At 40.9% G+C, this 17,090-nt stretch overlaps 1 protein-coding gene across 1 annotated transcript in view; it reads right to left on the bottom strand.

Moving 5' to 3' along the window:
• The window catches only part of lekr1 (Leucine-, glutamate- and lysine-rich protein 1), a 179,213-nt gene that overhangs the window by 53,713 nt on the left and 108,410 nt on the right, over positions 1 to 17,090 (bottom strand). The window contains exon 6 of the mRNA XM_067995349.1: positions 847 to 1,032. Within this exon, the coding sequence (XP_067851450.1) occupies positions 847 to 1,032 (186 nt within the window). The remainder of the gene's footprint in view (positions 1 to 846; positions 1,033 to 17,090) is intronic.

The following is a 17,090-nucleotide window of genomic DNA, read 5'->3' as shown; positions in this document are numbered from 1 at the left end:
TACGTGAATGTTGTGGAGGCAGGAACCCTCACAACATTCAAGAAGCATTTGGATGAGCACTTGAAATGCCATAGCATACAAGGCTACGGACCAAATGCTGGAATATGGGATTAGAGTAGACAGGGCTGATGGCCGGCGCGGACACGATGGGCCGAAGGGCCTCTATCCGTGCTGTATAACTCTATGACTCTCTATGACTCTATGACTCTATTGCAACGACTGACTTAGAAGTAAATCAATTTCACAATAAAGACCAAACAAACCGATAACCTTGGAAAATCATTTACCACTTTAAACAGCTGCCAACACTACAGTGTTTCACTAACAAATGGTCTATCTCATTTTTGAGAACTTAATTATTTTTGAAGTTTGAACCACAACATCAGCAGTTCAAGATCCGTACATAGCGCAGATTACAGTTTTTCTATCTTAGCACTATTTGAATGTAGTTTTGAAAATGCAACGATTGTGTACAAAAATGATAATCTTGTCCTTTGATTGGGATCTTCAATGCAATTTCATGGACAAGTATTTGAAATGAAATGAGGCTATTTCTAGAAATCTTCAGCTGATAATGTGAATGTTTTCAAACTTTGAAATTCTACTGCATTTTAATTAGTGGTACAGCAATTGAGAAGATCACACTGTTCTAATGTCATTCTGACTTTTTTTTAAAGTGGAGACACAGCAAATCCAGTTGAGATTCCTTGTATGCATAATTACACAAAACGATTGTTGGTCATTATGACCTTAGTGTGCTGGGGCTTAGGCTCAAGAATGCTGGGTTTTTAAGGCAGTCGCATCATATATAAATTAATCAATGTTCTTGAGCAAAGTCTCACTTACCGAGTGTCTGTTTCTGCAATTCGTGACATCTGATTTGGAGTTCAGCTTCTTTCTGTGCTAAAACATGGATTTGATGGGTTTGTAATGCAGCTGTGTCTGATGAAAGCTGCAGCTTCTTTACTTGATGTTGAAGGAAATCTACTTCTTGACTGGATTTCTTAAGGCTTTCTTGCAATTCAAAAATTTCTGAAAACAAAAAACCATTTTAATTTCATTATTGTAGATCTTGCTATTTTGTACTTCTTCAATCCTGCTCATATGCATTAAATATAAATCTGAATTAATCAGCCTTCTTGCACAAATCGGAAGAATGATTCTGGACTAAGTGTCCTGATCCCATTTCATGTAGGGGTGGTCAGTGGCCAAGGCATGCATTTCACTGACTTTTCCAGCTGAGAAAAAAAGTCACTAGAATATCTGTCTACCATAACAGAAAACTGATGTCATTATTCGCTATAGCTTCACAGTGATTATCTCTCAAGCAGCGGAAACAGGTTTCCAAGCATGCCTTGTTGTCCAACCTTTTTCGTGAATCAAGACACAAACAAGTAATCTCTACTGTGACATCTGCTTTGTAAGACAGGACTGTACACAATGACCAAAACAGACAGAGGTAACCAAAACCAAAATTCAAACTGATGAATCTTTCTCATGTTCAGTGCCAAATGGGCACTAAGTTTTTGTTAGTAAAAGGAAATTACATAAATGCAGCATGGTAACTTCTTTAAGTCTGAAGCAGTTTTCTGCATTGGCGCATAAGACATTGCATCTGCATAAGACATTGTTTCCATGCTGACTGAGTGGAGTGCATTCTGTATGTGGGATATATCGGGCAAAGGTTAATTTTTGTCTAATACAAAATCTTTTTTTTTAAATGCTCTGGAATGAGAAGTTTTATTGCAAAAACAAAACAGAACCCTTTTTAGGATGGAAAGCTGTTCCATACTGATGGTTTTTGAGCATCAAATGAGTTTGATTTTCACAGGATACGTGCTGAACAACAAATCCTCTGAAGGAAAAGTTGACAACTTGCAATAAAATCCATTGTTCTCCTCTCCCCTCCTGGATAACAACATACAAAAAAGCTGAATCACAGTTAAAGTGTCATAATAGCTGGAAGAAAAATAAGAAACATTATTTTCTAATCATACTTTGGCAGCAATAGGTCTGGGTAATTTTTCTGTAAAATATTTTGTGTTGCTATAATGAAACCATAGTGTTGTAATGAGTGTGTTTTTAATCTGAAATAATATTGTGAGGATCAGATTCACTGTTATAAACAAGTTCAAAAAAAGCTTGTATTTTTTGCATGTTTTTGATTTACCTTTTTTGATGCAATGGGCAAAAATTTGGTTGCATTATGACAGGATAAGATTTTCATCTGTCTTTCAGTCTATAATGCATTAAAAGTCTTGTGACTGTACACACTTCCTGCATCATGATTTTGTCAGGTCTGCTGCCAGGATGTTCACAAAATTTGTGTCATAACTGGAGTAAAACCTTAATTTTAAAATGTCTAGAAATGCCTTTAAATTGATATGCTTACCATTACTTACCTTGCAGGCTTCCCAACACTAAGCGGTGCTGCTGCCCCTCACATCCCATCTCCCACATCCTCTACCTCTGCTAGCCAACATAATTCAGGGCACTAACTGCCTCTGCTAGCCAACAACACACACACTAAGAAAACAAATAAATACTAAATTATATTTCATATTTAAAGGCTCTCAGGCAGATTATTTAGCAGCACCAAATGGATTCTGTACACTAGTCATGAACACATTTTATCAGAAAATGCTCAAAGATGTGTTTGTGGCAATACTGACAAAATTCTGTGATATTCTAAGCCTCATAAAACTGGCAATATTAATATGCTGTCGTAACTAAGAGGGTAACGTAACAGTGAGAGGAGTAGAAAGTTGTTTGCATGTAACCAGGATATTCAAATGCACATATTTCCTGTAATCTGAGTGAGGAGAAACAGGGAAAGAGAGAGACTTCAGTGCAGCATTCCAACTGTTATATGCAAACTTGTTCAAAAGGTTACACTGCAAAAGTCTCTTAAAGTCTGGTAAATGAACAATTTTAAGGAGATCTGCCACTGTTGTACTGTCAAAAATCCCTCTCATCCACCTGCTCAGTTTCCCATTTTTAAAAATTAGTTTTCTCCTTTACTTCACCCCTTTGTGCACTATGCACAAGGTGAAAAACAGGTGATCTGCTACCAGGCCACTGCCAGTGACTCTGTAGCTTGTACACTCCTCACTGCAACCATGCTCTCTCCTCTGCAATTGGAACCCCTCGCTGCCAGGACTGGACCTCAATGACTGACATTGTTCACAAGGTCAGCTAGGGGTCTAGTTGTAGTGGAATGAGGGTCAACCAAGATGGAGGGTGGTGGAATTTGTTGAAAGCAGTGTCCTGGGGAAACTTTTAGTATCTATAAAATATTATGGCTCTGATATTCCTTTATTGTGCACCTGGGGAATGCTCAGTTCCCAGGTGCAATGTTGATGAAAAGGTGGCCTCAGTTTTATGCCTGGGCAGCAAGTTGAAAATCTACCCAGATTTGTGTTTGTTTCTTTTAAAACAAAATTCATTTTCTTTTTCATTAAATATGTTTCAATTGCTCATGCAGATCAAATTATAAGGGCAGAGTATAGATAATATATAATACACAATACCTTCTGGCCACAGTGAATGCTGGTGGCTCTCTCATCAGATGCTGAGAATGAATGCATTGAATGTAATTTCTAGGAGTCACTGTGCAAATTTAGCTTTACAGCTAGACTTAGCATTGGGTAGATGTTCTCTAGACCTCATCAAAAGGCATGGGTGCATACAAATGGGTTTGAATCTCCAACCGTTCCTTGCGCAGATTCAGATGTTGCTTATTATCTTTCCTTAACCATTCTATTGAATCAATTCCAAGCATCACTTCCACAATACTGCACTGGGGTATTAGCCTAGATTATGTCCTCAAATCCTGGTATGGGGCTTAATCCACAATCTCCTGAGAAGTAGGAGGGTACACTGAAGCTGCAAGTTTGTCAGGAACGTCTTCGTATCAGTTCCAGCCACCCAATTGCAATCCTTTTGAATAAATCTCTGCCAGGTTTAAACCATTTTAATATTTGGTATTTACATCACCCATGCCAACCTCTGTTCTTTTTACTTTCTTTCAGATGAACGTCAGCAACACCAATAAGAGCCGTTACCACAGGACCTGGTGCACTCAGCCTTCCTTCCCTCATAATTAGTTCACCCACTGCATCATTGCTTTCCCCTCTACCAAGCATCAGACCAGTGGCAATTAGTGTTAATGAAGGTGGATCACTAGGTGGGGCACAGGGCACAAGTAGAAAGCAGGATGATGGGAATGCTGATGAAGAGCCTGCTGTAGCTATCCGGAGGGACAGAAGACATTGGCTAAGGAGCCACAGCACCTGGATCTCAGAGGTCCTGTACTTAAAGTAAGGATAAAAAGAATAGAGATAAAGGGAATTCTCTGATTGGCAGGAGGTGACAAATAATGTTCCCCATGGATCTGTACTTGGACCTCAACTGTTTACTATATATTAATTACTTGAATGAAGTAATAGAGAGTTGTTTATCCTAGTTTACAAATTACACTAAGTTAGGAGGCATAGTAATTTGTGTAGATGGGAGCAGGAAGTTACAAAGGGACATTAACAGACTGAATGAGTGAGCAAAACGACGGCAAATGGAATTCAATATGGGGAAGTGTGAGATCATCCACTTTGGATCCAAGAAAGACAAATCAGAATATTTTCTTGATGGGGAGAGTCTAGGAGCTGTGGAGGAGCAAAGGGATTTAGGTGTCCATGAACACAAATCACTAAAAGCTAATGCACAGGTACAAAAAGCAATCAATAAAGCTAATGGAATGTTGGGTTTTAATCTCAAGGGGGTTGGAATACAAAAGTGAGGAAGTGATGCTTCAGTTGTACAGAACCTTGGTCAGAACCCATCTGGAGATTTGGGCACCACATTTCAGGAAAGATTAATTGGTCTTGATACACAGAATGATATAAGGGTTTAAAGGATTAAATTATGAGGACTGGTTGCATAAACTTGGTTTGTATTCTCTAGAGTTTACAAGGTTGAGAGATGATCTAATCGAGGTCTTCAAAATGATAAAGCAATTCAATAGGGTAGATACAGAGAAACTATTTCCTCTCATGGGGAATCCAGAACAAGACGGCATAATCTTAAAATTAGAGTTAGGCCATTTAGAAGTGAAATCAGGAAGCATTTTTTTTACACACAAGGTGGTGGAAATCTGGCACTTTCTCCCCAAAAGACTAAGGATGCTGAGTCAATTGAAATTTTCAAGACTGAGATCGATAGTTTTTTGTTAGGTAAGAGTATTAAGAAATATGGAGAAAGGGTGGGTAAATGGAGTTGTGCTTCTGATATTTATCGTTTTGCAAAGCTTCAAGCTCCTGAGCCTGCTGGTCTTGCTCTTCCTACCTATCTTCCTCTGCAGACAAAGGCCCATTTTAATTGCAATATTGTAAATGTTGTAGCAAGCCATAATGATGTGGAAAACCATTGCCGGACTATACTAATGTGCCGCAGTGCTGATCTGTCCAAACAACTGAATCAAGCCTTCAGGATGTCAATGGTTTGCTCACTACTATCCTTGTGGCATTATGCATCTCATTGTGTGCCACTTACTCAGGTGTTCTGGAGTTTCACAGTGCAATCATAAGCCATTGCTGTAAAAAGTATCCCTTGTTCCCAAATTCCCAATCCTGGCCTGGCCTGAATAGTCCTGGCATACATGACTGCTTAAGTGAAAGAGTCATGCCAACATCTCAGGTAGCAGGTGTTTACATTCATAATGGTGTGCTTGGCATCACAACCAACCTGGACATTCAGTGAGTTCCCCCTTTTTCTTTTCATAAAGTTGATCAGATTCTGCAAGGGAGCTCAGATGGTGGCATGGGTCCCATCGATAGCCCCAGACCTGGAGGTATCCTGCCAGTTGCTAAAACTGGATCAGTCTTTCCTGCTTTCTTGCCATTTCTCTCTAAAGCAGGCCATCTGTCACTTGCATAGCGCAGCATTGGGTTGTAGATTGACTTGTATCGAACATATCCCATGAAGTAGCCTGAAAAAAATCCTGTGACATAGAAATTGAGTGTCACTATAATTTTAACTGCCACACATGGTGCGACAGTAATGCTGGATGATAGCTATAAGTCATGGGCAAGTAGTTAGCACAATTCTGTTTCTGTCTCCTTGGGAAACCACAGCCGTTTAATGCACTGGCATATGGACAGGTTTAGATAGGAACAGCTTGTTCTACAGCAGGTTTTTGCAGATTCATGTTACCATACGCCTATGGTGCCGTACCTATCTGGCATCCCTCTGGGCTTCCTCTACATCCTTATCACCCTCTTCCTCAAAACACAGGTAGAGAGGGACACCTAGGGAAAGAGCATCATTGGAGGTGGGGCAATGGCTGCTAGACACCAAAGGTGATACCATCACAGATGTTTCCCCCAGCAACAATCCTGTAGTCAGCAAGGTCCGGGTTCTGCAATCCTTATTCCAATAACTTCCAAAGCAATCAGAAAAATAATGCTCCAGCTCTCCAATATAGCCACCAAGCAGCAATACCAGTTCGCTAGTGCCTCTAGCAACCTGAAATGACTCTAGTATGTGCTGTTAATTTTTGGGGGGTGGTAACTCAGCACTGGGGGGAGAGAAATTGTTGCACATTCATTATACAAGGATTTAAATGGCAGGGGTTTGGCTTGAGTGGACATTGTGGGAGACTAGAGGCAGAAGCAGTGGAAAATACCAACCCCCACCCCAGACCAATGGTGTTTAGGCGCTAAGCCTGTCTGCTTCATTTTATGAGGTTTTGAGCTGAAATTGCATGAATAAATGGGTCTAAAACAGAGGAAAATCTAGCTCTTAATCTCTTACAGTCCTTTGTGTTTAAACACCGGCAGTAATGTTTTTTCTGGGCTGCTCTAGCGGCAGCACTATTGGAAACCAATGTACTGCCAGTGGTATTAATCGCTCTTTGATCTATGTAGGAAAACTTTTCTTTAAGATAACTAAATTGTAATGGAGGTGCAGAAGCCAGAACACAGTCACTACAGCGTACGATATCAGGTGGGATACTACAGTCTCAGCAGTAAATTGACAGTTGGAGTTTTAGATCTCTTGTTTCCTCCTATCATAACCTCCATCTCAGCTGTTTCCAAACTTTGCACTATTTTCCTTTCTGTTCCACCTTTCATAGCAACAGTGACTAGGCCACAGGCAAACATTGTATTTCTCTCACAGTTTTTGAACAAAATTATGTTGTTAAGCTGGTATGTTGTCTGACTGGCTTTCCGAATTCTTCTGTCAACATTTTTATCAAATGTACTCTCTCTTAAAAACACAATGCCTAAGAAACAAAAGCAATCAGCTTTTTGTGCTAGGTATTTTGTCTTGCTGCATGCATGTAATTTAGCTTAACTTTCCTGAGATGTTTATTATCTTTGAATATCCTTATTTGTCTTTCCTTATTTACAGATCATATTCTAAACATGTTTCAGTAAGTTTCATTGGGATTGGCGGCAATCCTTGCTGAATGTCTTTGATAGCATTTGTATGGACTAAACCAAAATATCTGCAGTATTTCTCCTTCTTCAATTTTTGCACGTTATAAACTGTATTGGAACGTACTGCCCTTAGATAGATTACCAACAGCAGTGATGATTTGCATCCTTACCGAACATCAGATTTTATATATGTTTGTGATACATTGCACATAGTTTATAGCTAAACCTCGGATTGCCAGTGCTAGTTTTATGTTGAAGGCTAGTGCCTTCTAGTTCAGGAAACTTCCCATTTATATTATGGAGCAACTCCATGAACCATAAAGCACCAAAAAAATAACCACCCATGGTTCAATCACTTCCATTGCTGGTTCAACATCCCATCCAATGATATTTCTCATACTAACCAAGTCTGTTGTCTCTCCTACTGGCAAACAAAAAGTAAAAGAAGAATAAAATCTGCACATATGCATGCATGCCATATATGCATTTAGTTTGCATGACAATGCATAGGCAGATTTTAAAAAATACTACCAGATCTCTTGTAATGTTGCTCACTGTCTGCAGTTATGCTGTTGCAAGGGGGAAGTTGCTGGAATGTGGGAGTGGGGAAGGATTCATAATCTCACTGAACGGATTGGAAACAGATTTGTAAGTGATCAAAACAGCAAAAGTAAGTTATCAGAACAGTGAAGTACTTTGTATGTATGGCCATCGCAAATGTCTATTTTTGTAGCCATGTCCTCACTCCTTATGAACTTTAATGTGAATTTTATATAGAATTACATAGAATTTACAACATAGAAATAGGCCAGTCAGACCAATTGGTCTATGCCAGTCTTTATGCTTCACACGAGCCTTCTCCCACCCTACTTCATCTAGCCCTGTCAGTATATACTTCTAATCATTTCTCCCTCGTGTACTTATCTAGCTTCCCCTTAAATGCATCTATGCTATTCGCCTCAAGTACTCTATGTAGTAGCAAGTTCCACATTCTAACCACTCTCTGGGTAAAGAAGTTTCTCTTGAATTCTTTATAGGGTTTATTTGTGGCTTTCTTATATTTATGACCCCTGGTTTTGGACTCCCAAGTGGAAAAATCTTCTCTACATCTACCCTACAGAACCCCTTAATATTTTTAAAGACCTCTATCAGGTCACCTCTCAGCCTTCTCTTTTCTAAAGAATAAAAAAATTCTTACGGTAACAAATTTGTCTGTGAAGTAACTGAATTTGAATGAGAAATATACCCTTTTTACTTTTGTGTTATGCACTGGAAATGGTATGGCTTGCAAACCATATACTCTTGATGTCCAGTGGAAAATACCACACTGACAGAACAAATGGTTTAGACTAAAAACTGAAAATGGATCAATCAGTACAATGAGTACAGTATTACATAGAACGTACAGCACAGAAACAGGCCATTCGGCCCAACAGGTCCACGCCAGTGTTTATGCTCCACACAAGCCTCCAATAGCATACTTGATTTCTCACCAGTGGTTTACAGTAGTTCCAAAATAATAAAAGTCCCAGAACTCTTAACAGTTATCTGTGTTTCTTTGATTAAAGCTTTTACACGAGAAAGATACTTCACCGAATCTAGGACAGGCCAGATGGATCACAATGATCTTTTCTGTTCCTATACATTCCTGTGATACCATGTCCCATATAATGATACAGCGAGACAGGAACTAGAGAATCTAGGGCACCAATAACAGTTATACATTTCTTTTCCCTTTGATCCAACCTGGTACAAAAGAAAATAGATATCATTCACAATGACTCAAAGTTGAGCCATTGCGAAAAAAATTCTTACGATGACAAACTTGTCGATCACCATGCATCAAAGGTACCAGGGTGGCCTTGCAGATAACTAACTTAAGCAATTTACCTATTGTAGAATTGCCAATCTGGTTAAACAGGACTTGCCTGTTGAGAAATACATGACAATTAATGACCCTTCAATTGCAAATTTAATAACCTGTATACATATTTAACAGCCTGGTAATCAATATTCATCATTTATCACCTTGGTATTTACTACCATTTATTAGGCAATACAACTAGCTCAGTCCTAAATGACATACAATCTACTTCTCTTAATTCAAAGTTGTGTAAGAAAGCTGAGTTTTGATATCCTAACAAATACATGCCAAGGAACCAGATGAATCCTTATTTTCCTCCTTTAACTCCTTACGAAGGAACAGTCTGGGGTTTTACCTCCCAACATAGGTCTAGGGATGAATGATGCCTAACTCAGCTTGCTGAACCATCATACACTAACCAGTTTGAATCAAAAAGAATTTAATTTACTAACCCTCAATTAGGTTACCATCAAGCTGCTGAGTGAGTGAAATAGTATGGCTTGCAAACCATTTCTTGCCAAATCATCGACGAAGAAGCCAGACCACAAGTCATTCACCAAAAACTTTTTATTGGTTACAAATCACAATTTAAAGTTGGGTACACGGACACTTAATAGACATGTATAAATGTAATCGGAGTTACCTAGCAGTTGAGTAATAAACATTAATGGACAGAGTTACTTAACAAAACGAGTAGCAAAAGTTACACAGGCAATTCAGTGTATCACTGTAAATCAGCACTAACAAATGCTAAGTATTAACTATAGTAGTGACCGAGTCTGAAGTTATAAATTGGTGACCTTTCTTTAAGAGCAATTCTTTACATAGCTGACAAGTTATCAGCTTTGAATAGCCAGTCTATTAAATAGCTCAAGCAAGTGTCTAGTTAAGAACATTCAGAGCTTACACGACCTCATTCTCACGAGTGGCGTGATTGGGTCAATCTCCTTCCATCCGTGGCATGCAGGTGTTAGCTTTCGGAGTGTTGAGTCGATGAAACCCATCGCAGCAGGGTTATCTGTTTCACTTCGAAACTTGGTTCCGACTGAACCCAACTGACGATATCCGAGCTGTGAACCCTCTCACATTAATCACAATTAGGTGACACTAGCCTAAATAGGTGGCATTAGCACTTCCTGTAACGGGCTAGTGTAGCCACAATTTAGTTTCTAACTCTGACACTCTGGGCGCTAAATTGGGCCATGTAGCGCCCATTGTTTCCTGCGTGACGTGCGCCAGACACCATCTTGGTATAGGAGTTAGCGCAGGCACAGATAACGAAGGCTGGAATCATGTAAACTAGGAAGAAAATGGCTTCAATCAGTATGCAACACTGATTTAAAGTGATTGACACCATTTTGGGACTTAACACTCAACTCAACGCACAGTCTTAATCCCGACCATCTGAACGTGTCTTAGAGAGTGCCTGGAGGACCCCCCACCGGCACTATTTAAAGGGACCATGCAGGATTGACAGGTTAGTGGCTAGATTATTGCCTCTGGCTACCAAGACATTTGTAACTGTTTTTGGAAGTCTCCTACACTTGAATACTAGGACACGGGGACATAGCCTAACATTTAGAGCCAGGACATGCTGGAGTGAAGTTAGGAAATGCTTCAACACGCAAAGGGTGGGAGACGTTTGGCACGCTCTTCTACAGACGGCAGTTGATGCTAGCTCACTTGTGAATGTTAAATCTGAGATTGATAGATTTCTGTGAACCAAGGGTATTAAGGGATATGGGGCTAAGGCGGCTATATGGAATTAGGTCACAAGTCCGCCATGATCTCATTGAATGGTGGAACAGGCTCAAGGGGCTAAATGCCTCGGCCACTTGCTGCCTCTTGATATGCGCCACCTTCTCCTGCAAGAAAGCGGGATGTGTGCCTGTCGTGGTTGAATAGCTGCCAGTGTGTATGGCCTGTGAGTTGTGGGTGGGTGGCTTGAAACAGTAGTAATGTGTAAGGATGAGAGGAAGCATCTGATTGGCAGAGTTGAGTACTGACGGGAAGAGTTTATTGGTATGTGGGGGGTGTAGTGTGTGGTGCAGTTGGTATGAGATGCCACTTGTCAGTTGACCTCACTCACCCTACCCACTCATGTCAAAGCATTGAACTCCTTCCTGCACTGCATCCATGTTCATGATGCTGTGCGCCTGGCATTGACTTCGTCCCCCACTGCCTCCCACTGTATTTTGAGTATATGTCTGGAGGGCCTCTTGCCACCACCAACCCCTCCTCCCCCGTGGATATAGGATGTCCCTCCTTCTGTCCACCTCTTGCATCCAAGGTCTCTAGTGCATCAGCAGAGTGCATGCACTCTCGTAGGTCTGGTACCAACTCAGATCGGCAGATTGGTGAGGTCTGGTGTGCAGATTGGAGGACGTGGGATTTAGTAGTGCGCATCCTTTATTCGATGTTTTAACATAACTCATCAGTGTGTAAACATAGGGATGGGATCTGCATCTGTGTTTTACGTGTGCGATGTTTGATCTCTGTTCAGACTCTGTGCAGACAGTAGACTGTTATTTTCAGCAAATGACAGGTACAAGCTACCTTTAAGAGATTTCTAAGAAACATCCTCCCTTTAAGAGATTGAGCTCCTTCTGGTGGTGGAAAGTGCGAATTGCATTGATTTTACATGCAAGGCCTGGAAAGGAACACCGATTGCAGGTAAGTGCTCCCTTGGGACCAAACTTGTGTCTTGCCTGCCCAGGTTCCGTCGGCGCGGGGTGTTGGCGCATCGCATTGCGCTAACACCGCCTAAAATGGATTCTAAAGGTACCTTGTACTGGTAAGGATACCTCTTACATCTGCTAGGTAAAAGTTCTTACAGAAAAAGAAGAGGAAATAAAAGTCTTCTGATTAACACAGAGAGATTAAGAAAGAATGCTACTTCTACCAAAGACAAAGAAAAACTCTGCTTCTAAGTGTCAGAAGGACTCAATCTTTTTTGTATCATTCATCCCCAACAAGTCAGTACTGATGCATTGATCTCCAGACAGGTCGGTTTCACTTTTGCAACCCCCTACTCCCATTACCTTACAGCCTTACTTTTTAACAAATGGATCCACATAAATATGAGGAGTTGTACCCTGATTATGACTCACTGGTTGCTTCTTTCCTGGACCTGAGCCAGGGATAATGACTTTACGACTTAATTGCTTAAAAGCCTATATTCACTGTTTGCAAGCCTGTATTCACTTCCCAGCATTCAGTACAAGAGCTGAACTGCATGTTGGCCCAGGATTTGCTGTGAAAATAAGTGAGACTAACGGCGCTCACTGTTATTTATGCGCAAATCGCACAGCAATTTCAGGCGAGGGCAGATGCGCAGTTAAATGCGAAAATCAGTACATTGCTGTATGAGATGTGCCGCTCTGCCATTAGCTTCGCGAAAATGGCATCTCGCTGTCTGACTCACCATTCAAATGCATTGAACACGTGAGTTCCTGTACTTGCCTGGTAGATACGAATTAAACACGCCACATAAAGTTAGGGCTTGTTCATTTCAGTCTAATTACCCTTTTTAACGGCGTGATAAGTGTAAATTACTGCTAAACAACCTCTCTGGCATTGAAAATTAACTATTACAAGTGTGGAGTCTCATTTCTTCAGTTTTTAATTGTTGGAGATTTAAAAAATAATTTAAATCAATTTTTTTTTTTCTTTCTGTCTCTTTTTTTCTCTCTCTTTTCTCGCTCTCTTAATCTAATCTTTCTTTCCCTCTCTTTATTTCTCTTTCTGTACCTGATTTGACATTGAATTCACTATTCTAACTTACATTTCCTGGTTCAGGCTCTGCGCTGTTCATTTCACAATCCTTCAATTTGATTGGTTAAGGAGATACACAGTTGCTTGCCCTGTTCACTCAGATCCCAGGTGTACTGTAGAGGGTATCGCGCCATTTCCATTGTGCACATCCAGCAACTTCTAGTGCAAGATCTCATGGAAATTAAACAGGCAAGGGCAAGTCTAACTAACAGCGGGCACTGTTCGTTGACCAGCTACAGCAAATTCTGGGCCATTGTGTGGGCACCCTCAGGTAGTTTACAGAATATTTCTCTTACGAACCTCAAAGGCAACTCTGCGGGCAATTTTACGGAGCATTGTTCCCACAGTTGCTTAATTTGAATTAGCTAATAATGTGAATTTTTTTTAGTACTAAATTACCACCTTGCTGTGCCATTTATTGCTTACTTCAAATTATTGGATATGTCAAATATTTTTAGCGCAAAAACAATTTTGAATTATCAGGAGACCTCATGCATCTGCTTAAACAATCAAACCGATTTGTCTTGATCAAAGATTACCTGTAGGCAATCAGCATAAACAGCAATGGGTCACTTCCTTCTGAAGTGGGCACTTGCATAAGAGAAGGGTTTATGTATTTCCTACCTACCTCCATACACAGAGAAACATAGACAGCCCTGCCAGGAAGCAGATAGAGAAAACAATTTTTAAATTGTTACAATGCTGGCAAACTATAAATTCCAAATAAAATATGTAAAGATTCATTTGATTTGAAATAGGAGAGCATGTGCATCATTAGTAGACACCGACAGAAATCTCTGTAAACAGGATGTGCAGTCACCTGCACATCCTGTGCCATATGGGAACTCCAGAACATTTGTGTGTCCTGGGAAATTACATATGCAGGAAGTGCCACCAACTGCTCAAGCTCAGAGTTTCTGAGCTTGAGGGATGGCTGGCGTCACTACAGTGCATACGGGAAACTGAGAGTTTTGTGAATAGCACACTTCAGGTGATGGTCACCCCACAGCTACAGAGAGTTCAGGCAGAGAGGGTGTGGGTGACCACCAGACAGACTAGGAGGAACTGTCAGGTAGTGCAGGAATCCCCTGGGAATGTGGCACACATAAACCGGTATACAGTGTTGAATACCAGTGAGGGTGTTGACACTTTGGGGGAGTGCAGTCAGGAGCAAATCCATGGCACCATGGGAGACTCGGGTGCACAGGGGGGCACAAGAAACACAATTGTTGTAGGGATTCAATAGTCAGGGGGATAGACAGGCATTTCTGCAACCCCCAATGTGAGTCCCATATGGTGTATTGCCTCCCTGGTGCCAGGGTAAAGGGCATCACTGAGAGGGTGAGGAACATTTTGAGGGGGGAAAGGGAACAGCCAGAAGTCGTGGTTCATGTGAGAACCAATGACATTGGAAGGAAAAGGGTTGAGGTCCTGCAGTCAGAGTTTCAGGAGCTAGGGAGAAAGTTAAAAAGCAGGACCTCAAAAGGTAGTAATCTCTGGATTACTCCCAGTGCCCTGCACTAGTGAGTATAGGAATAGTAGGAAGACAGGTTAGGACAGGTTGATGCGTGGCTGGAAAAATGATGCAGGAAGGAGGGCTTTAGATTCCTGGGGCACTGGGACCAGTTCTGGGGCAGGAGAGGTCTGTTCAAGTTGGACGGGTTTTTTTTAATCGTTCGTGGGATGTGGGCATCGCTGGCAAGGCCAGCATTTATTGCCCATCCCTAATTGCCCTTCAGAAGGTGGTGGTGAGCCGCCTTCTTGTTAACTGAGTGGCTTGCTAGGCCATTTCAGAGGGCGATTAAGAATCAACCACATTGCTGTGGCTATGGAGTCACATATAGGCCACACCCAGGTAAGGATGGCAGGTTTCCTTCCCTAAAGGACATTAATGAACCAGATGGGTTTTTACAACAATCCAGTAGTTTCATGGCCACTATTAATGATACTAGTTTTTTTTTATTCCAGATTTTATTTAATTCATTGAATTTAAATTCCCCAGCTGCAGTGGTGGGATTTGAACTCATAACTCCAGATTATTAGTCCAGGCCTCTGGATTACTAGTCCAGTAACATAACCACAATGCTACCGTACCCAGTTCTACCACAACGGAGCTGGGAAGCAATGTCCTCGCTTAACAAGTGCTGTGGGGAAGGGTTTAAACTAATTTGGCAGGGGGATGGGCACCAGGATGAAATATTAGAGAGGAGAAACAAGGTGCACAGAGGACTGGAAGGGACAAGTAGCACTAGAGTAAAGAATAGTTCAGAAACAGGAGGGATCAGACAGGGGGCAAATGCGAGGCAGTCTAAGATCAGTTTGGAGTACATGTGAGTAAATGCATGTAGTGTGGTAAATAAGGTTGGTGAGCTGCAGGCGCAAGTCACCACATGGGACTATGATATAATGGCAATAACAGAGACCTGGCTTATAGAAGGGGAGGACTCAGTACTTAATATTCCTGGTTACAAGATATCCAGGTAAGATAGGGAAGGAAAAAAAAAGAGGGGGGTGGCAGTACTGATCAAAGAAACTATTATAGCTTAGGGATCAAAGACCGAATCTATTTGGTTAGAATTAAGGAACAATAGAGGAGCTATTACGCTACTGGGTGTATACGATTGGCCACCAAATAGTGGAAGGAGGTAGAGGAGGAAATGTGAAGGCAAATTACAGAAAGATGCAAGAACTATAGAGTAGTGATAATGAGGGACTTCAATTGAATACCAAGAAGTTTCTCCTGAATTCCCTATTGGATTTATTAGTGATTATCTTATATTTATGGCCCCTAGTTCTGGACTCCCCCACAAGTGGAAACATCCTCTCTATGTCTACCCTATCAAACCCTTTCATAATCTTAAAGACCTCTATGAGGTCACCCCTCAGCCTTCTCTTTTCTAGAGAGGAGAGCCCCAGCCTGTTTAGCCTTTCCTGATAAGTATAACTTTTCAGTTCTGGAATCAGCCTTGCAAATCTTATTTGCACCTTCTCCAGTGCCTCCATATCCTTTTTATAATGTAGAGACCAGAACTGTTCACAGTACTCCAAGTGTAGTCTAACCAAGGTTCTATACAAGTTTAACATAACTTCTCTGCTTTTCAATTCTATCCCTCTAGAAATGAACCCCAGTGCTTTTTTTTTTAAATGGCCTTATTAACCTGCGTCACTTCTTTTAGTGATTTGTGTATTTGTACCCCCAGATCCTTCTGCTCCACTACCCCATTTAGACTCTTATTTTCCAAGGAGTATGTGGCTTCATTATTCTTCCTACCAAAATGTACCAGCTCACACTTGTCTATATTGAAATTCATTTGCCAATTACACACCCCATTCTGCAAGTTTATTGATGTCTTCTTGCATTTTGATGCATTCTTCTTTTGTATTAACTACACCCTCAAATTTGGTGTCGTCCCTGAATTTTGAAAATGAACAGCGGTAGTCCCAGCACTGATCCTTGTGGAACACCACTTCCCATCTTTTGCCAGTCTGAGTAACTACCTTGAACCCATACTCTCTGTTTTCTGTTTTGTAGCCAGCTTGCTATCCATTGTGTTACTTGTCCCCTGACTCCACATGCTCTGACCTGAGTCTACTATGCAGGTATCTTCTCGAAGGCCTTTTAAAAATCCAAATATATTACCTCTACTACATTACCCTTGTCCACCCTTTCTGTTACTTCTTCAAAGAATTCAATGTTGGTCAAGCATGACCTTCCCTTTTGAAATCCGTGCTGACTATTTTTCATTATATTTTCGGTTTCTAGGTATTTTTCCATTACATCTTTGAGTAAGAATTCGATTACTTTTCCTACCATCAACATTAAACTAATTGGTCTATAGTTCCATGGACATGTTCTATTTCCATTTTTAAATATAGAACATAAGAACTTAAGAAATAGGAGCAGGAGTAGGCCACACGGCTCCTCGAGCCTGCTCTGCCATTCAATAAGATCATGGCTGATCTTCGACCTCAACTAACATGGTGGGCATAACGTTAGAAGAAGGGATCAAGAAAGA

Source organism: Heptranchias perlo, chromosome 13 (assembly GCF_035084215.1).
Source record: "Heptranchias perlo isolate sHepPer1 chromosome 13, sHepPer1.hap1, whole genome shotgun sequence".
Lineage (NCBI taxonomy): Eukaryota > Metazoa > Chordata > Chondrichthyes > Hexanchiformes > Hexanchidae > Heptranchias > Heptranchias perlo.
Note: the sequence above shows the minus strand (reverse complement) of the source record. Positions and strands in the feature narration are given on the sequence as shown.